This window comes from Cervus elaphus, chromosome 24 (genome assembly GCF_910594005.1).
Source record: "Cervus elaphus chromosome 24, mCerEla1.1, whole genome shotgun sequence".
NCBI classification, from domain to species: domain Eukaryota; kingdom Metazoa; phylum Chordata; class Mammalia; order Artiodactyla; family Cervidae; genus Cervus; species Cervus elaphus.
The window spans coordinates 23,398,500-23,420,098 of NC_057838.1; the positions used below are offsets into that span (position 1 = coordinate 23,398,500).

Genomic DNA, 21,599 nt, shown 5'->3' on the forward strand with positions numbered 1-21,599 from the left:
CCGTGTGTAAAATAGGTAGCCAGTGGGGATTCGCTGTATGGTGCAGGGAGCTCAGCCTGGTGCTCTGTGTCGGATAACGTTCGCTTTTAGTAGATATCAGCTAGAAGCATTAGCAGCTAATTCATAATAGTGGTTATAGCTGGTCTTCCCTGGTCACCTCCATGGAATCTTTATTTCCTCGTCCTTCTTTAGTTTTTTTCATGGCATCAAGTATTGCCTGCCCTCAGTAAAAATTATTGTTTTCTTTGTACTAGAATGAGAACTCCAAGAGGCCAGGCTTATTATCTGTCTTGTCTTCAGTTGTATCCTTACAACCTGGAATATGTAATAAGCACACAATAAATGTGTATTGAATATAAATGAGTGGATGGATAAACAAATGAATTAAGAAAGAAGATAAAATGTACAAATACTTTTTCTGTAATTAAAAACAAAAACACTTTTTAAGACTGGGAAAAATTTTAAAGACCTCTTTCTCTTTCTCTCTTAACATGGGAACACAAGGGAGCAAGAAGAAGACAGTTATGAGCAGAACCAGGGCTTTGTTTCCACTTGTTTTATAAGTGAGTTAGTCACAGATATTAATGTTTTAAGGAACCAATTACTTGTCACACACATCACAGTGGATCAGGACACACCAGGAGAAATGAGTACAGCTAGAAAGAGTCTCTTCCCTGTTTTCATTCCTACTTTCCTAGATTTTTTTTTTTGGGGGGGGGGGCGGATTGAGCCACCTTAGATTTGAAGGTTAAGTTAGGCCCAGGGAAAGAACCTGAGAAAGCTCCAAAGAGCTTAAATTTCCCTAATCTCTTGGAGAGGCAACACAGCATGCTGGCTAAGAATGCAGACTCCGGGGCCAGCCTGCCAGGCTTCCAGGTCTGGCTTGGCCATTTACTGGACAAGGGCTCTGAGACAGGGTGGGATCCCGGGCCGTTTGCTGCAGTGTTTGCACCTGGACAAACTCTCCCTGAGCAACAGAACATAGGAAACTATGAGGGACTAAGGAAACGGTGTGCGTTTGCAGTTGGGACAGACTATGAACAATAAGACACAAAAAGGCCAAAACCCAGCTGTCACTTGTGAGGTACTGGGAGCAAAGCAGGGCCCCACACCTGGTCCCTGCACACAGCACCACAAGGGGGTGGGCAGACCACCTAAGCGTCCCCTCCGGCCTGACCCACCGATCTGAACCACCATCCCCACCCCACCCCATCTAAGAGAGCAGCCAGCCATTGGGAGCGAGGGAACCTGTTACTTATTTCTGCTCCCTTGTGCCGCGGCAGGAGTCCTAGTAAAGCCTTGCCTGAAATTCTTGTCTACCCTCTCATCAATTTCTACTGACGGTAACAAAGGTTTAGATACAGGAGCAGAAATGGCAACCTGCAAGCCCTTTTGGAAGCTTCTGGTTAGATCACAACTGGGGCCAAGCTCAGAATTCAGGGGTGGGGAAATTCACACCATCTCTCAAGAGGAGGATTCAGAAAGGATTTGTAAGGGTGTGAATGCAGTGAGCGGGTGACGATTTGGGGAGCTCAATGCAAGCAATTTATCAAAACACTTCTCAGCTCAGTACAGTCGCTACCATTCAGCTGAGCTCATACCAGGCATCCAACCTGCCTGCTGGCACAAGTGTAAACATGTTTTCTGGAAGGACATGCTTCAGGGAACCCTGCAGAGCCAGGGGCAGGACGGAAGGACGAGGTTCTGGGCCTCCTTTCCTCAGAGCTGCTCCACTTTGACTTGTTTTGTATATTGAGGTTCTCCATGAGGTTTTGTTTGAAAAAAATTCTGCCATCAAAAAACCTTTAACAATTTTCTCTTTGGATGTATTCAGACCGACAGGAAGAGCTCACTTAATCCATGTTTCCTTGGTCCCTGTATAAGTGCTTTTGCTCATCTGTTTAAGTCTGTACCTTGGGTGATACTCAAAGGCCTCCATAAGAAAGAACTTATGGGAATCAGTGATTATATGTTCTTTACAATTATGAGTCACCAATAGGTAAGAAATTTATTTATAGACAAGTGCCAGGGAAAGTTTCAATGTATTTTCTCTTTTGGGTAATGAGAACTATTTTATGTATCACGTAACCTGTTTCCCTTTTCACTTTGGCCACATGGAAGCTTGGTGCCAAATTTAGGTCCCACATTTCATAACTCTTAAAACTAGAATCGCCCACTGAAATTCTAAAATACAGATTGCAAGGCTTTAGCCAGAGAGATTCTGTTTCAGTGTGAACCACTGGGCTGCCCCTGCTGGCTTGATTCTTCCTATTCTCCTTCTGTCCTGGACTTGCCTTCTGATTCCAATACACGTTTCCCCTGGCCCTGATTGTTCTTTCATATAGCAAGTCAGTTATTCCTCAGTCCAGACCAGCAGTGAGCAGGGGGCTGCTCCCAGGGCCAGTGAAGGCACTGAGCTGCTTCTGGCGATAGGGGCCTATCCTGGGAAGGAGGAAGGTACTCAGCCGAGAGGGGTAGGAGGCACCAGACCCTCTAAGTCTGTGAGTTTGAGAATCCAGATGTCTTCCCCAGTGAGCAACCCTGGGGGAGGCCTAATCTGGGGGACGAGGGCAGGGCTGGGCCTGAGGGTTAGAAGACAACACCCTGGGCTCTCAGGGAAGCAGGACTCCGGCCCAGAAAGAGCCACAGCCCACCAAATCTCCTGTAACTTCTGAACACCTGATCACACACGGTCATCGTGGGGATCTTCACTCCCGTGGGCACCTCCAAGTTTAGGTGGAGTAACCAAGGCTCCCAGAGTTTAGTCCAACATTCAGACTTGGCCCACAGTTGTTAGAAAGAACATGATAGTCCTCTAGGATGATTCTGAATTTAGAATTGAATGTAAATGTTGAAATAAATCCATGGTCCTAATCTTTTGGGGTTATTTGTATTTTTAAGGTAATTGGCATGTTAAGTTAGCTAATAAATTAGCCTTGGATTCATTTTAAAACATATGATTGAAGAATTTATTTAGATTTGTGATTTTAAGCTGAAACTTTATTAAGCTTATAAATAATATTGGAATATTTAAGATACCAAGATAGATATTAAGTTTTATTGGTTAGATTTATCAACCTTGGTCAAATAATGAATTATTTAAGTACTTGGAAGCTTTTAGAGTTAGATGAATCATGAAATGCTTATGTATGTGAAAGTCGCTCAGTTGTGTCCAACTTTTTGTGACCCCATGGGCTATACAGTCCATGGAATTCTCCAGGCCAGAATACTGGAGTGGGTAGCCTTTCCCTTCTCCAGGGGATCTTCTCAATCCAGGGATCAAATCCAGGTCTCCTACATTGCAGGCAGATTCTTTACCAGTTAAGCCACAAGGGAAGCCCAATGAAATGCTTATAAAGGAAATCAAATGTAATACATTTATTAATATAGTAATTTCAAACAAAGGGAATTTAATGAAGTTACAAAAACCTCCTGAAAATAATTGCTTGAAATTTGGTAGATTCATAATTAATGAAATTAAAGCTGAACTTAAGGTTCTATATTTGTGATGTTAATAACTTCAATGTTAATTTTTTTAAACTGAGGTAGTCTTCTAATGAAAACTTTCTCTTAAATCTCTTTGAAAATACGAATCAGAATTACATTTCCCCTCCTTTATCCTACAGCTCTTATTTTCTCTGCAGATAGTTGCTCTGTTTGTGAATTTTTCTTCCCTGTTATTGGGGTTCCCAGTGGCTGGCAGCCCCGCAGTGACCGTCAGAGGACAAGGTGGGTCACCCTCATGGCCTGAATGAGTTTCCCTTTGTGTTTTAGATCTGTTTGCTCGACAGCTGTGTCCCTGAATGAAAGGGCCACCTCTGCACCCCGTGGAAGTGGGCAGGGCTGGTGTCTTACCCTGGGATTCTTTCTCTCTCTTTTGTTCTCTCCTCCTCTCCCTCCTCCTACTCTTTACAAGACTGTTTGCCTTCTGCTCTTTTACATGTGCTGGTATTAGATAAACTCCAGGGCAGCCACAGAGCTCACTGCTCTCGTTTAAGAGGGAAGACGGAGGAGGAGGAGGGGGCATTCATGGAGTATCTCCTCCGCACAGCATTCAAGCCCTCCTAGAGGGTGTAGTCATTGTTGTCCCATTTGACTTATTGGGGTTCACCTTTAGTGGTTTTTCCAGTAGTCATGTGTGGATACAAGAGTTGGACCATAAAGAAAGCTGAGTGCCAATGAATTGATGCTTTTGAACTGTGGGGTTGGAGAAGACTCTTGAGAGTCCCTTGGACTGCAAGGAGATAAACCAGTCAGTCCTAAAAGGAATCATTCCTGAATGTTCTTTGAAAGGACTGATGCTGAAGCTGAAGCTCCCAATACTTTGGCTACCTGATAGAAAGAGCTGACTTATTAGAAAAGACCCTGATGCTGGGAAAGATTGAACGCAGGAGGAGAAGGGGATGACAGAGGATGAGATGGTTGGATGGCATCACCGACTGTATGGACATGAGTTTGAGCAAGCTCTGGGAGTTGGTGATGGACAGGGTAGCCTGGCATGCTGCAGTCCATGGGGTCACAAAGAATTGGACATAACTGAGCGACTGAACTGACTGACTTAGTTGTTTTAAAAGTTGAAACTGAGCTTTATTGAGCCGTGACAAGGATAGACGCTTAAACAAGAAAATGCACAAGGATCAGAAAATGTCAGATGCCTGCCTCGTGATCTTGTGATGGATGATATACAGTTGGGTTCTTTCCTTGGGAGTGATGGAATATGCTAGAATTGCATAACTGGAGATGGGGTGGGGAGGGCGAGGAGAGAGAGTGCCCTCAGCAGACAGAGCAGATATGATGGTTGTTGAAACATGTTTGCTCATCAGAAGCGGTGGTTGAGAGTTCAGGTTTCAGAACAAGAGGATGGAGATGAATTGGCCCTGGCTGACTCACTGTACATGTTTGCATGCCTTATTTTCTTTAACTTTCATAACAGCCAGAAGTAAGGAAACTGGGTCACTGTCTATGTCAGAAAACTGTAGGCCAGTAATCTAGAAGGCAGGATCTGAACCCTGGACTCAATGATTTCAAACCTTCCAAACCTGGGCCTTTTCAAATTCACGCTAAATCATTAGCACAGTCCTCAATATCCTCCATCTCAGCTCTGAAGTCTCATTTTGCCTGCTTTTTTCCCCCCAGTACTTATGTATGTCTGTGCTGGGTCTTCATTGCTGTTCTTGGGCTTTCTCTAGTTGCAGCAAACAGGGGGTTGCGGTGCTCAGGCTTTAGGATGTGAAGGCTCAGTAGCTGTGGCTCGAAGGCTCCAGAGAGCAGTCACAGTAGTCGTGGTGCTGGGACTTAGTTGCCCCAAGGCATGTGGGATCTTCCCCGACCAGGGATTGAACCAGTGTCCCTTGTATTGCAAGGTGTATTCTTAACCACTGGGCGACCAAGGAAGCCCTCCTTTTGCCTTCTTGATTTAAGTGAAACCCTTGTTCTCCTCTGTGATTCTCCTGCAGCTTTTTTTCAGCCTGTGTTGACAGCAGGGTGCCCCTGGGATGACTGGCTTGAAGGTCTACCTTGTTCCTCATCAGAGCTTCTACACTGCAGGAGAATACTGGCCAGACTATGGTGGACAGGGCCTTATGACCTCTTGAGGAGGGGTGATCTGGGGTTGTACTTGTCATGTGAGCCCAGGGATCTACCTCCTTGAGGCCTGTATGTGTCAGGCTGGCGGGCGGAGGTGTAGGGTCACAGGCCTGGTCTAGGGCTGCCCAGCTGTGCCATCCTGCATTGTGCACTTTCGGGGTCCACCCTACCCATGCCGTTCCTTCCCTCAGGCCTTTGCCTTCATTCCCACGCCTTGCCTCAGCCCACACTCTGTTGTGCCTAGATGTTTAAAGTCTCATTGAATAATTCCTCACCGAAGATGTTCTATAAACCAACAGTGACTGAATTCTCCTAGGTCACCAGTGGACGTCAGTTGGATGTGTCAGTTGATGTTTGTGGATCGGCCCTTTGGGCCGTATCTGGTGGACGTTCTTCCCATCTCAGCAGGGCTCACGCGTGCACCTGGAGTCAGCTCTGTGTCTGCTGAGATAAGCTGGTCCCGGGGCCAGGCTGTCTGGTCTCTGCTGCGTGGTCACCCCGAGTCCAGCAGGGAGCACGTGCTTGTTCACGGGCAGCGCAGCAGAGGGCTGGGGGCAGTAGCCGCCCACAGACCTCCATGAGGCCCAGCTCCTTCCTGCATGCTGTTGCTTCCACCACCTTCTGATGGTTCAGGCCAGTCACCGGGTCAGGCCAGCGTGCAGACGGCACAGCGGTGAAGAAAGAGGGAGAGATGCTTCTTCATCCCCGGGCCTTCCCATCTCTGGTTTTGTCTGGGTCCTGGGTGTGGTGCTCTGGCTGCCAGTGGTGATGGCTTCTGTGGGGGTCCCCTGTCCTCTGACCCTGGACGGCTGTGTGTGAACGATGTGACTGCTTGCAGAGAGGCTTGGCGGAAGCTCTCAGAGTCACACGGGGGCTCAAGAGCCTCCTGATCTTCCCAGGAAGCTCTGAGAGCTGGAGCGGTTGGCGAGGCTTCCGCCGTTCATATCTAATCCAGGCGCTGATTGATGGAGGTGGTTTCGCTTTGATTGTCCCTGGGAGACAGGAGCCACTCACAGGTCTGTGGCCATTTACGGGCAGAGCCAGAGGCTGGTCCTCCTTGTGGAACACTTCCCTCCTGGTAGAGGTTATATTATTACACCCTCTCTCTGGCCATTGTGCCGTCCCCTCACTAGCAGCTCCCAAATAGGCTCTCCCGCTCCTGCCTCCAAAGGCAAAGCTCTGGGATTCCACATCTTCCCCCCACCTATCACCCCATTGCTCCCTGCCTCTTTAGAGAAAAGACTTTAAAAAGAGACACTCACTGTCCCTGACATCTTTGCCTCCATTCCTGTTGAACTCCTCTCTGGAAACTGCCCTTGGCCAGGACCCTTGCTCAGGCAGGTGGTCACGCTGGGTCTCATCTGATTCAAACACATGGCCCCTTTCTCTTCCAGGAAACTCTCCCCTCATTTGGAATCCACTTCACCTCCCGATTCGCTGGCCAGGACATCCTCATCTTCCCTGACCACTGACGACCTAGGGCCCTGGGGTTCAGGCTCCAGGCCTTTCTTCTCTCTTATCTGCATCCCCTCGGTGATCTCATCCTGTCTCCTGGCTTTAAACACCCGCTGCGTGCCATTGGCGCTCACTTTATATCTCCTCCCTGGTCTCCAGACTCTCTCAACTGCCCGTGCAACGTCTCTGCTTGGTTGTCTAATTGCAGCTCGACCTTGGCCTGTCCCAGACTGAGTCCTGATCCCCCAGACCTGCTCCTGCTACGTCACCCCCATATCAGTTAAAGGCTTCCCTCTCTCCTCACCAGCTCCTAACGGTCACTGGATCCTTAGATCTCTCCCTTTGGTTTGGGGGTTTGCATTTTTTCCTTTATGATGTAACTTTATTTTCGAATATGTTAAATGTTTATGCAGTTCAAAGTCAAAACAGTATTAAGAGGTATCCTTAGAGAAATCTCATTTCCCTTCTGACACTTGACCCCCATTTTTCATTGTTTCTTCTGGCAAAAATAGGCACATATATGTATTTCGCCCTTTTTCTTACACCAAAGTTGGCATACTATATGCATTGTTCTCTATCTTGTGTGTGTGTTTTTTCCACTGAACAATGTATCATGTAGATCACTCCAGTGCACAGAAAACTTCCTCATTCTTTTTACAGCTACATCAGAATTTCATTGCATGGATGTAATTTATTCAACCAGACCCCTACTGACAAACATTTGAGTTCTTTCCAGTTGAGCTGCTATTGCAAATAGGGCTGCAGACCTTATGTATATGCTTTGTGTTTTGATCTTGTGTTTTGTCATTTGGAAGGATGTTTTAGGGTGGATTCCTAGAACTGTGGGTGAAGGATGTCATCGAGAGAGTCTCGGAGGTGGCACAGGGTTTGTGAGCTGGTGTAGCCCCAGGGAGTGCAGAGCCTCCGTGCCCAGCTTAGGTGTGGCCAAGGACAACACGGAAGGGACCTCCCCCAGAGTGTGGGGCCATGGGCCCAGAAAGCTGTTGAGGCAGCCTTTCCCAAGGGGCAGACCCAGGGGCCCACTCATGGAACGTTCTGCCTGCTCCGGGTCTCCTGTTGTCCAGGTCTCCCTTTTGGAATTGGCTCTTGGTGCCGTGGAGTTCAGCCACGTCCTTACTGGTTGTCTGCCTGCTGAGTCTGTCCGTTTCTGATGGAGGGGTGCTAAAGTCTCCAACTCTGATAGTGGACTCATCTATTTCTTTATCTTTGAGTTTTCTGCAGTTTGAATACGATACGTCTGGATGTAGGGAGGGCTTCCCAGGTGGCGCTGGTGGTAAAGAACCTGCCCGACAATGCAGGAGACACAGAGACACAGGTTGGATCCCTGGGTTGGGAAGATCCCCTGGAGGAGGGCCCAGCAACCCCCTCCAGTATTCCTGTCTGGAGAACCCCATGGACAGAGGAGCCTGGTAGACTCTGGTCCATAGGGCCGCCCAGAGTCAGACATGACTGAAGCGACTTAGCAGGCACAGATGTGTAAGGTTTCTTTTTTTTTCTTGCTTTCTTTTTTTCTTAAGGTGTACACTTTATTGAACTGATCTCCAGTCAGTGTATAGGCAAGCCCTGGCTGTCTCTGCACCTCAGCCTGCTCCCAGAGACTTCTTTCTCTTTCTCCTTCCTTCTTCCCTCCCTCCTGTCTTCTCTCCCTTTCGTTCTCTCTTTTGGCATTTTTCCTTCTTGGTGTTCTCTGATCTTCCTGGATCTGTGGTTTGCTGTCTGACATTAATTTGGGGGCAATTTCATTATTACTTTAAATTTTTCTTCTGTTCCTTTCTCTCTCTCTCTCTGCTTCTTTCGATACTTCCATTCTATGTATGTGACACATTTTATACTTGTCTTATAGCTCTGGTTGTTCTGTTCCCTTTTTTCCCTCCAGTTTTTTTTTTTTATCCCCCTTTGGAATTTTTAATTTGAGAAGTTTCTATTGACATATTCTCCAGCTCAGAGGATCTTTCCTCAGTCATGTCCAGTCTACTAACTGCTCCCATCAGAGGGATTCTTCATTTCTGTCACAGGAGTTTTGATCTCTCATTTTGCCATCATGGGAAATCCTGGAATTTCTGGGTTGACTGCACAAATTCCAAAGAGAAAGCCAAGAAGAAAAGGCAGGGAGGAAAAGGAGAAATCTGAGGCCATGGGGATATCCTTTGCAGTTGCTGAATCGAGTCTCACTTGATGCCAGAACTCAGTCAGGATTTTTAACGGACATACCCAGTAAATATCCCTTTATATTGCGAGTCAGCTTGAGGTGAATCTTCTGTCACTGGTGCCTCAGAGCCCTCAGAAATTCTGTGCCTAACTCATAGGCTTATTGTGAGGTTTAAATAGCACTTAGTGAACGAAGCGTGGCAGACAGATAGTGCTCAGTGAACGGTCCCCAGTATTGTTGTGTTCTACATATTTTTACACAGTTCACTGTGCTTTTTTATTCCGTATCCTAACACTGGCATGTTTCTGTTTCCCTTTTTGGTATAATTCAGTTTCTACTCCCAAAGGAGAGAGGCTGAGGGAGGGGGCTGTCAGCCGTAGACCTCTGACCACCAGCTTCGGCCCCGGGTCTTCCTTGCGAAGCCACAGCTGAGGAGCAGCACAGAGGCCTCACGCTGTGGTTGTAACTCCTCTGACATCTCATTTTCGTTCTTCGACTGATGTTTGTCTGCATCCCGCTTACACAGAACGGTTTCCAGTAAAGTGTTCCAAGTGCCTTTTTTCAGAAACCCAAATCCACATGAAAACAATGGCAACAAGAAAAAGGTGTAAACTTTCCAGGACAGGCCCAGATTTTGAAAATGTGATAAAGAGGTTATTGTGCGTCCGAACTTTTCACACAAGAATTGGAGGAGATTTAACACCAGGAATAATAAACATAGGAAAACCAGCTAATGCAGAGCAGATGGGCCTGCAGGGCAGTCAGTGCTAAGCACTTCGATGTCTCTCCTCTTGGACCTTTGGACTCAAGATGACTGAATGCTAGTTTCTCTAATTCCAAATAAAGCCAGTGCATTTGGGGAAACTATCAATATGATTGGTTTGATTTCCGGGATGATAAATGGATTAAGGTTTTTTTTTGGGAGTAGGGTGTTTCCCTCGTGGCTCAGATGGTAAAGAATCTGCCTGCAATGCAGGAGACGTGGGTTCAATCTCTGGGTTGGGAAAGTTTTTTAAGACAGTATAATGTGGTGGATGTTTGACACTTGCTACTTTAGTCCTGACCCCAGCTCCATTTTATAGATGAGAAAATTGAGGTTTTAAAAGTGCAAATCACTTTACCGAAGGGCACACAGCTAGTATGAGAGCTGAGCTAGGATGGGTCCTAGGTCGGTCTCATTGCATATGCTGTGGTTCTGCAAACTGGGTAACAGGTGAGCAGGCAAGCGGGGTCACGGCCACATAAACTTGAGAGACACTGTGTGTGTGTATTTGTACATGCAGTGATTACATTTGTGGTCAAGTCTTTGTATGACATAGGCTTTATTTTCTCTTGGATAAATACCTCAGAGTGGAAGGGCTAGGCCATAGGGTAGGTATAGGTTTAACTTCTAAAGAAACTGTTAAACTGTTTCTCAGGTTGGTTGCACCATCTTGCATTTCCAGCAGCAGTATATGAGAGTTCTGGTTCTTCCTCATCAGCACTTGGTATACTCAGCCTTAAATGTTTGCCCTCTTAATATCGTCATGATAACAGATATTCTTACGGTTTTCGCCTTTCCCTGATGACTAATAATATTGAGTATGTTTTCATGTGCTTGTTTACAATCTGTATATCTTTTTTAGTTAAGTCTTCAAATGATTTGTATGTTTTTGAGCTGTTTCATATCACTGAGTTTTGAGAGTTCTTTAATACTTATTGATACAAGTCTTTTACTAGTTATCTGCTTTGCAAAGACTTTCTACAAGTTCGGGCTTGTATTTTCATTCTCCTAATAATATCTTCTGAAGAACAGAACTTAACTCTGGTGAAGTTCAATTTATTTATTTACTTTAAAATTTATTATGTTGAAGTTGATACACAATGTTGTGTTAATTTCTGCTCTGTGTACAGAAAAGTGACTTAGTTATACATTCTTTTTCATATTCTTTTCCATTGTGGTTTATTACAGGATATTGGATATAGTTCCCAGTGCTCTGCAGTAGGGTCTTGCTTATCCACTGAAGTCCAATTTACATGCCACATTTCTTAACTTCTGTTTCATATTTAAAACCTTAGGTACCTTCTAGAAGAATTCTTGGTTTGATCTTACAACTCATAGATTTACTCTTTGGCAACCTATTCTACTATTCAGTCTATATGTTGAATTTTTTTCAATGATCGAATATTTAAAGTAAAAATCAAATCAGTCATCATTTTTGCAACATGGTAATCTTGCATCTCCTTGAGAAGAGCAGTTATTCAGTTCAGTCCAGTCTGTGAGCTTTGTTTCCTCAGCATAATCGTTACAGTAAGAGAGCGACGTCTTTCTTGCATTTGATGCTTAGTGAGGGGTCATATTTGAGGACCGCTGTTGATTGGTCTTTGGCCTGTTGTGCCCACCCCTCCAGGATGAGGAGTGAGAGTCAACACAGTGCCACCAGAGGGCGCTCTCTCGGGGGCAGGCGCTCCTCCGGCGTCCCTGGTACATCCAGTCCGCTGGGAGGCAGTCTAAAGACTCACCCTTCTCGGTCCCACATTGAAGCAGACGGCTCTGCTGCTGCTGCCTAGCCCCAGGGGCAGTGAGGACAGGACAGGGCATCCTGACCCGACCGCTCCTACTCTGGTGTTCATGCCCCACTGGGAGCTCCGAGCTGCTGCTTTCCTGCATTCCGGTACCTTCAGATTTTGAACATCATTGGAACCACTGCCCAATCTCCTCTTCTAAGCAAGAGTCCTCTCCTATGTGTGCCTAAGTGTAGGATTCCTTTCAAAATCTGATTAGACTGACTTAATGTTTCAGGGATTTTCAAGATTTCTTATCTAAAAGGAAACCCCTTCTGATTTTCCAACTTTATTATGGATCAAAACCACGTTTGTCTCGTTCCTGGAGACCTGTGTTTAGAGGAGAGACTGTAACTGATGCTTTATTGTCCAGCTTGAATGGAACCTGTGGGAAACATTCATGTCTGTAGAAGAATCTCAGTATTTGAAAGGCCACCAGTACAGACCACATATGCCAATTGTTGTCAGGACAACTTGGTTTGCATCTTCGCTGCTTGCATGTTGGGGAAAGTTCACCAGGTCCCACCATCAGAGGGGAACACGTGACCATTTTTTTTAGAAATGAAACTTTGGACAGTTCTGTCCGTGTTGGAGAGGCCATGTGTCACTGTTGACAGTCCCAGCCAAGCTCAGACTTCCAGTCATTCCCAGCAAAGCAGCAGCCATGTGAGTGAACGTGTGCTGGATCCTTTAGACGAGCTGCTACCAGCTGAGTACCACTGAGACCCTCCGGTGATGCCACAAGAATCAGAGGAAGCGCCCCTCTAAGCTCCGGTTCCTTAGCAGGCTGCTAAGTGTTTGAGCTGAACCAGTGAAGCCAGCCCTTCCAGAGAGCACTCTAGTGAGGGAAGCAGTTAATAACAATATGAAACGGATTGAAATCGGGGTTCTCCTGCATTGCAGACAGATTTTTTTTTTTTTTCTAACCAACTGAGCTATCAGGGAAGGCTGCTTTTAGGAGCACAGAGGAAAGGTATCTTTTAGCTGTGTGCGTGTGCGCGCGCACACACACACACACGGGCATTGCACACACTGCATTTAAACCCTCAGAACAGTGGGTAGCAGCTGCAGGAAATCACTAAGGAGGATATTTCAGGAGCGTCCACTAGTGGCTCACATCTGGAAAGCTGGTGCGAGGCAGATTTGATGATTTACAAAAGTGACTGTAGAGAAGGAAGCCCAGCTGGGGTGGGCCACTGACAGGAGGGTGCGGTTATAGCTGCCAGGCCATGGGAAGCCGAGGTCTTGAACTTTTAAGCCAAAGGAGGCTCTGAAATTGCCCGCTTAACCATGAAGCTGCTTTAACAACAGTGTTCTGAATTTTTTTCTGTTTTACTCCAAATACAGCTATTTCTAACAGTAAAATAAATTGCATAATAATAATATTAAATTGCTAACATTTATCACTTGCTTCCCACGTGCCAAACACACTGCAGTGTGCTTTCCAAGGCATATGTCACTGAAGCCCCACAACAACCTTGGTGATCCTCTGTTTACAAATAGGGAAACAGGCTTGGAGGGTTTAGTAACTTCTCTAGGTGACCTCTATGATGTTACGGCTGAAGGCATGCATCCCCCCAGAATTTGTGTGTCCTAACCCCCAAGTGTGACTGTATTCCAAGTAAGGAAGTAACTGAAGTTAAATGAGGTCATAAGAGTGGAGCCCCTCCCTGATAGGATTAGTGCCCTTATAAGAAGACCCATCAGAGAGCTGGCTGTCTCTCCACGCGTTTACATAAGGAAGAGGTCGTATGACAGCAAGAAGGTGGCTGGCTGCAACCCAAGGGGAGAGCTCCCACCAGTCACCAACCCTGATGGCAACTTGATGTTGGTTGGACTTTCAGCCTTCAGAACGGTTAGAAAATTAATTGCTGTTGTTTAAGCCACCCAGTCCGTGGGGTTTTGTCATGGCACCCTGCCCACAGGCCATACACCCAACAACCCACCACACTGGGATTATAAGCACCAGAGCTCCTTACTCATTGCCCTAAACCACAACCTAGAAATAACCATTTGAAAATTTTTATGTTTTGACAAGTGCCATGATAGTCTTAATATTTAAGTTGAGGTAAGACATGTTTAAAGAAAGCTGAGTGCCAAAGAATTGATGCTTTTGAACTGTGGTGTTGGAGAAGACTCTTGAGAGTCCCTTGGACTGCAAGGAGATCCAACCAGTCCATCCTAAAGGAGATCAGTCCTGGGTGTTCATTGGAAGGACTGATGTTGAAGCTAAAACTCCAATACTTTGGCCACCTGATGCGAAGAGCTGACTCATTTGAAAAGACCCTGATGCTGGGAAAGATTGAGGGCAGGAGGAGAAGGGGATGACAGAGGATAAGATGGTTGGATGGCATCACCAACTCAATAGACATGAGTTTGGGTGAATTCTGGGAGTTGGTGATGGACAGGGAGGCCTGGTGTGCTGCACTTCATGGGGTCGCAAAGAGTTGGACGTGACTGAACTGAACTGAATACGTGTTTTAAAAACGTGGCATTATCTGTTCTAACACTGATGGTTGTTACTTAAAGCAGTTTCACTAAATTTGGATCTCTGGAAAAAAACATTTGTTTGAGCATGGAAGCAGGTTGGAAATATTGCACCCGATAATAACAGTGGGAGTTTTGGCATATGAAATAATTCAATGGGAAGGTATTTGCTTAAATCTCTGCCTGCTATTATAGTTGAAGGTTTGGTGATAGTACTTGCCCTTCCTATGAACTTTCTGGATTTCAAAACCATGTGGAAGTGTAATTTGTCTCACATAAAAAAATAAGGTCGGGCAACTTTTGAAGAATTAACATCAAGAAGCATATTAAGCCAAGTATCAATCATTTAGAGAATGATTATCAGGTTGTGAATGATCTCGGCCCTTTTGCTTTCTCTCCCTCCTTTGACAATTCGGTGAGGCTATGTTTCTTCCATAAGTTGGCTGGTCTCCTTCACCTCCGCTGGGAGTGCAAGTGAGTTTCGGCCCCTCAACAGAGGCCAGGCTATTCTAACAGGATTTTACTTTGATGAATGATTTGACTTTATGGATAGAGCATCTTCTGCATCCCACTATGGCTCTCTGTAGACAACTTAGGCAGTACAAAATGATAGATAGATGATGGATAGGTAAGTAGGAAGATAGATGGATAGATGATGCGGAAGTCAGCAAGAACAGCCCACAGTCTCAACTGTAACCATCACTAACATTTCAGGTAAACATCCAGACCTCTTTTTTCTGGGGGGGGGGGGGGGTGGCAATATTAATTTTATTTATTGCTTACTTGTTTTATATTTTATCAATTTTCTCGATTATTTCCATTCTTTTCAAAATCTAAAAATTAGTATAATTTTAAAAGGTTACACTTCAGTTATTATAAAATACTGACTATATTCTCCATGTTGCAAAGTACATCCTTAGGCATATTTTACATCTAATAGTTTGCATCTCCCACTTCTCCACCCCCATATTACCCCTGCCCCCTCCCCACTCAGACCGCTTTTTGAATCCTTGCTGTTCATCCTGGGACACTCAGATAAATCACTTATCCTCAGTGCCTGAGTTTCCTCATCTCTATTATTATTTTGTCAGGGGGACATGATCTGTGGCTTACTGGATCTTAGTTCCCTGACCAGGGACTGAACCTGGCCTATAGTAGTGGAAGCGCAGAATCCTAACCACTAGGCTACCAGGGAACTCCCTCATACCTTTTTTTATGAGCATGTGGACAGAGGAGCCTGGCAGGCTATAGTCCATGGGATGGCAAAGAGTCGTACGGGACTTAGGGACTGAACAACAACAAAAGCCTGCATCTGTCATATTTTCAGATGTTAGAACTTGTGGAATTACAGCTCAAACAGTGCTCACAGGGAAATTCAGTGTGTGTGTATACACACGTATCATCAGTTCAGTTCGTCGCTCAGTTGTGTCTGACTCTTTGTGATCCCATGAACTGCAGCACGCCAGGCTTCCCGGTCCATCACCCACTCCCAGAATTCACCCAAACTCGTGTCCATTGAGTCGGTGATGCCATCCAACCATCTCATCCTCTGTCATCCCCTTCTTCCTCCCACCTTCAATCTTTCCCAGCATCAGGGTCAGTTCTTCGCATCAGGTGGCCACAGTATTGGAGTTTCAGCTTGAGCATCAGTCCTTCCAATGAATATTCAGGACTGATTTCCTTTAGGATTGACTGGCTGGATCTCCTTGCAGTCCAAGGGACTCTCAGGAGTCTTCTCCAACGGCATCAATTCTTTGGTGCTCAGGTTTCTTTATGGTCCAACTCTCATATCCATACATGACTACTGGAAAAACCATAGCTTTGACTAGACAGACCTTTGTTGACAAAGTAAGGTCTCTGTTTTTTAATATGCTGTCTAGGTTGGTCATAGCTTTTCTTCCAAGGAGTAAGCGTCTTTTAATTTCATGGCTGCAGTCACCATCTGCAGTGATTTTGGAGCCCCCCAAAATAAAGTCTGTCACTATTCCCATTGTTTCCTCATCTATTTGCCATAAACTGATGGGACTGGATGCCATGATCTCAGTTTTCTGAATGTTGAGCTTTAAGCCAACTTTTTCACTCTCCTCTTTCACGTTCATCAAGAGGCTCTTTAGTTCTTCTTCACTTTCTGCCATAACAGTGGTGTCATCTGCATATTTGAGGTTATTGATATTTCTCCTGGCAACCTTGATTCCAGCTTGTGCTTCATCCAGTCCAGCATTTCTCATGATGTACTTTGCATATAAGTTAAATAAGCAGGGTGACAATATACAGCCTTGACGTACTCCTTTTCCGATTTGGAACCAGTCTGAAACATGTTCAGTTTTAACTGTTGCTTCTTGACCTGCACACAGATTTCTCAGGAGGCAGGTCAGGTGATCTGGTATTCCCATCTCTTTAAGAATTTCCCACAGTGTATTGTGATCCACACAGTCAAAGGCTTTGGCATAGTCAATAAAGCAGAAGTAGATGTTTTTCTGGAACTCTCTCGCTTTTTCGATGATTCAACAAATGTTGGCAATTTGATCTCTGGTTCCTCTGCCTTTTTGAAATCCAGCTGGAACATCTGGAAGTTTACAGTTTACATACTGTTGAAGCCTGGCTTGGAGAATTTTGAGCATTACTTTGCTAGTGTGTGAGATGAGTGCAATTGTGCAGTCGTTTGAACATTCTTTGGCATTGCCTTTCTTTGGGATTGGAATGGAAACTGACCTTTTCAAGTCCTGTGGCCACTGCTGAGTTTTCCAAATTTGCTGGCATATTGAGTGCAGCACTTTCACAGCATCATCTTTCAGGATTTGAAATAGCTCGACTGGAATTCCATCACCTCCACTAGCTGCGTTTATAGTGATGCTTCCTAAGGCCCACTTGACTTCACATTCCAGGATGTCTGGCTCTAGGTGAGTGATCACACCATCGTGGTTATCTGGGTCATGAAGATCTTTTTTGTATAGTTCTTCTGTGTATTCTTGCCGCCTCTTCTTAATATCTTCTGCTTCTGTTAGGTCCATACCATTTCTGTCCTTTATTGTGCCCATCTTTGCATGAAATATTCCCTCGTTATCTGTAATTTTCTTGAAGAGATCTCTAGTCTCTGTACCTCTGCAGGAGACACTCAGACACAGTTCTGGCTCAGTCTCTGTGGGGTCTCTGGGTCCTGGTGACATGTATTATATATAATATTTTATATATAATGCATATTACAAATTATATATTAGAAAAAGAAAAATAGTAAGGCTAAAAATCTAAGCGTTCATCTCATGGTACTAGAGAAAAATGTTGCAAATCTAGAGAAAGTAGAAGAAAAGAAAGATAAAAAACTGATAAATAAAATTTTAAAATTGAAAAGTGAATGTGTTACAGAAATAAAATCATTAAAGTTAAAAGTGGGTTCTTTAAAAAATTAATAAAATTAATGGTTCCTACAAAGACATATCGAGAAATAAAGAGTAAAAACACAAATTACAAGTAGGGTGGCCTCAGGACCCAGCGCCCAGGGCGCGCCGGGGACCCTGGGCGCTGGGGCGGGTCTCTGGGCTCCTCCGAGGCCCGCGAGGTGGTGCAGGGCTCGCGGCCCGCAGGGAGCGCTGCTGCGCCGTTCCGCCGCCGGCCACTCAGGCCGCCCACCCCGCGGGCGCGCCTCTCTGCAGTCCAGCGCCGCCCGGCCCGGGACCCACTCGCTTCGAGCGCGCACACTGCTCGGCTGGACAGAGGACGCCGGCCGCGCCGGGCCGCCCCCGTGCTCTCCTACGGCGCCCGCTCGGCCCACCGCCCCCAGCCCGGCACCGCGTCCCGCCCGAGCCCGAGCGCAGAGTTCCGGCCCCCAGGAGCCTCTCGGCCGTCGGCGGACCCCTCGGCCCCTCCGCCGGCGCGCTCGGCGCCCTGCTCGCGGGGCTCAGGGGAGGGCGGCGGCCAGCTGGGGATGGGCGGCTCGGCGGCGCAGAGGGGCGCCGGGGGGCTCCGCGCGCTGCTCCTGGCGTTGGTGGCTGCAGGGACCCCCGCGGGTGCCTACAACCTGGACCCGCAGCGCCCAGTGCGCTTCCAAGGTCCTGCCGGGTCCTTCTTCGGCTACGCGGTGCTGGAGCACTTCCACGACAACACGCGCTGGTGAGTGCCCTCCCGGCCCGGATCCCGACCGCAGCCCGGCCCGGCCCGGCCCCGCGGCAGCCCCCAGGCCGCCGCCGCCTTTCCGGCCTCTCCACGCCGCCGTCCCGAGGGGGCGATTTAAATGTCTCCGTTGCGCGCAGCCCGGCCGCCTAGGAAAAGAAGGGACGAGGGAGGCACGGTCTCCGGTCCCGGTCGACCCGGTGGGCTCCCCAGGCGGAGGGACCGGGCGCCTCTCCGGGTGGGAGAAGCGCCGGGATTGCCCCTCGGCCTCCCAGGCAGTCTCGGCTTAACTCAGGGTCGCGAAGTAACTTAGTTCCTCTGCCTCCGCGGGGCTCCGGAGGCCGGGCCGGCATCTCGAACGTCCCTCTCCGGGGCGACCGGTAGACTTCTCAGTTTCGAGAACTCTTGGTGACACCCCTACCCCCAACCCGCCGCTCCCCAGGTTTAAGCCTCTCCTGCCGGCTTTTGCTGGAAGCAGTGTAACGGCGAAGTGAGAGGGAGAGTGGGCTCCGTGTGCCTGGGGTGATGCCAACTGGAGTGGTCCTCAGGCTCATCAGGCCATCTGGGGAAGGGAGCCGAGACGGTCGGGAAGGGAGACGATCCAGGACACTCAGTGACAAGGCCGGGAGGGCTGGCTAGTGAGTGATTTCTGGGGTGGCCTGGGTCTCACCGCACGCGGAGGCGGCTGCCCTGTGTAGAGGTCGAGGAGGACAGCTGCCCCCTGAAGGTCCCCCTGAGAGCCCCCAGGGGTGGGAGCTGTCCTCATTAGGCCCCAGCTGCAAAGGGGCGCAGAGCTTGAGTGGCCAACCCCAGAGGAGAAGCACCAGGGAGGCTGGTCTCTCCTTGGCCCTTTCCTCCTGGTAAGAGCAAATAAAACAGTCACAGGAGGGGTCAGGCGCTCCTCAAAGAGTTAGGGGATGGATAGTTCCCCAGTGGGGACCTAGGTGGCAGCTAGTCCAGGACTGGTTTTATTGTGAGCATCCTTAGGCATTGCAGGCTGGAACGGCAAAGTCAGACCTCCTCTGTGCTCAGCACGTAGTTCTGCCTGGAATTGGACAGAGCCTGATGGAACTGGCAGGGTTAGTAGATTCAAGTCCTGAGCATTCCTGGAAAATTGGGAACTTTGTGACCTGCCAGCCCTTTAACAATCATGATCTCTAGGAGAGCTGCCTCCAGGAGAACCAGCTTCTAAGGTCTTTGTGTAGCTTCTGCCCTGTTCCCTATCTCCCTCCCTACTGTTTACCCCAGTTCCTGAGTTTAAGGCCAACTGTCATTTCTTGCAATTGCCAAATCCCCCCTTGACAGCAAAGCAGGTTGACACCTTTTCTGTGTCCTCCCGTGTACTCAATGTCCCCGTGGACTTTGAATTTGGTAGAGAAGGTGGCCTGGGCCAGAGCAGGTAGAGAACACATCCCAGGATCTGAGGCCAGGCTCACGGACTGTGTGACCTTGGCACAAAGCTTGTGGGGAGGGCTGTCAAAAATAGGACTAGTCAGGGCAGGGGGCTGCTGAGGAGGGGCAGGCGGGGAAGCTGAAGCATCACTGATGCCGGAGGACCTTTAACGTACAGAGAGCTGCCAGGACCCTGCCTCCTGGACTTGGACGGGCCACAGGTGGAAGCTGCCCTCACTCAGAGCAAGTAGGGGGAGTCAAGACCTGGAAAAAGAGTTCAGTCTGCTTTTTTTAAAAAGTCTTTTGGCCAAGCCACACTGCATGTAGGATCTCTAGGTCCCCAGCCAGGGATCAAACCTGGGCCCCCTGCAGTGGAAGCACAGAGACTTAACTACTGGACCACTGGGGATGTTCCCAGCCTGCTTTGTTTTTAAAAAAGGGGATGAGGAAAGCCTGTGTGGTGTGAATAAATTTGGCAAGTGCAGGAAAAGACCCAGGGTATGTGGCAGAGAGGGGGTAAGGATGGAGGGTCATGCTGATTAGTGGCTTTGGTGTCAGTGGAGATGTGGGGCAGATATTTCAGGGATTCATAGGAGCCCCTCATCACAGCCAGGCTGCTGGTCTCAAAAGCTTTCTCTCTGCTTCTTATACTGAGTGGGCTGCTCCTTTTTTCTTATTCTTTTTTTTTTTTTATATTGTTATTGAGATGTAATTCACACATAACATTAACTCCAGGGGTATAGCATAATGACTTGATAAACATATATCTTATGAAATGGTCACCACAATAAGTTCATCCTAACATCTGTCATCAGACACAGTTATAACTTGGTGTGCCGTGAGAACTTTGAAGACTTAGCAACTTTTAAATATGCAATACAATATTGTTAACTATAGTCACTGTGCCGCACATTAATTACATCTCCACGACTTATTTTTATTAAATTCTCTTGGAGTATAGTTGCTTTGCAGTGTTGAGTTACTTTCCACTGTACACAAGGTGAATCAGTTATATATGTACACATATCCCCTCTTTCTTGTATTTCCTTCCCATTTCTGTCACCAGAGTATTATGTAGCGTTCCCTATGCTGTACCGTAGGTTCTCATTAATTTCCTATTTTACACATAGTAGTGTATATGTATATCAATCCCAGTCTCCCAACAGCCTGCTCTTTTTTTCTGACTTCTTGTCCCTGTAATTTTTCAAGTACCAACTAATCCCTCCTGTGATCTATTTAAAGCAACTTTTCTTTTGCCTCCCCCGCTCCACACTGCCTTCATTTTGTATTAGTTCTTGCTTATCTCCTTGGCTTGTGTCCTTCTGCTGTTTCTTCCAAGCATCTTGGGCTTCCGTCATAGCTTAGTCAGTAAAGAATCTGCCTGCAATGCAGGAGACCCGAGTTTGATTCCTGGGTTAGGAAGATCCTCTGGAGGAGGGAATGGCAACCCACTCCGGTATTCTTGCCTGGAGAATCCCGTGGACAGAGGAGCCTGGCAGGCTACAGTCCATGGGCTTGCAAGAGTCAGACACGACTGAGTGACTCAGCCACCGCCAAGCATCTTTCTCCCTGTTCTTGTCTCCCTTCTCCTGCTTCTTGGTCTTAGACCTTGAACATTATTCTCTGCTGACTCTGCTGCCCAATCTTCGAAGGAAGAGACTTCCAACATCTCCTGTTTTCTCCTCTTTTCCTTCCATCTTTACAGGCTTGACTTACTGCGATACTCATGAAACTTCCACCAAAGGCCTCTCACTTGCATAGGCCCTGTGCTTAATTCTATACTCATAATTTTGTATTCATTTTCTTAAAGGTAGTTGCCCTATATTTGTAGGATTCAGGCCCTGTGGAATCTGGAACT

At 47.1% G+C, this 21,599-nt stretch overlaps 1 protein-coding gene across 1 annotated transcript in view; it reads left to right on the top strand.

The window, feature by feature from the left end:
• The first annotated feature begins 17,884 nt into the window (after positions 1–17,884).
• The window catches only part of ITGA9 (integrin subunit alpha 9), a 347,247-nt gene continuing 343,532 nt past the window's right edge, over positions 17,885–21,599 (top strand). The window contains exon 1 of the mRNA XM_043885509.1: positions 17,885–18,349. Within this exon, the coding sequence (XP_043741444.1) occupies positions 18,165–18,349 (185 nt within the window). The 5' untranslated portion in view covers positions 17,885–18,164. The remainder of the gene's footprint in view (positions 18,350–21,599) is intronic.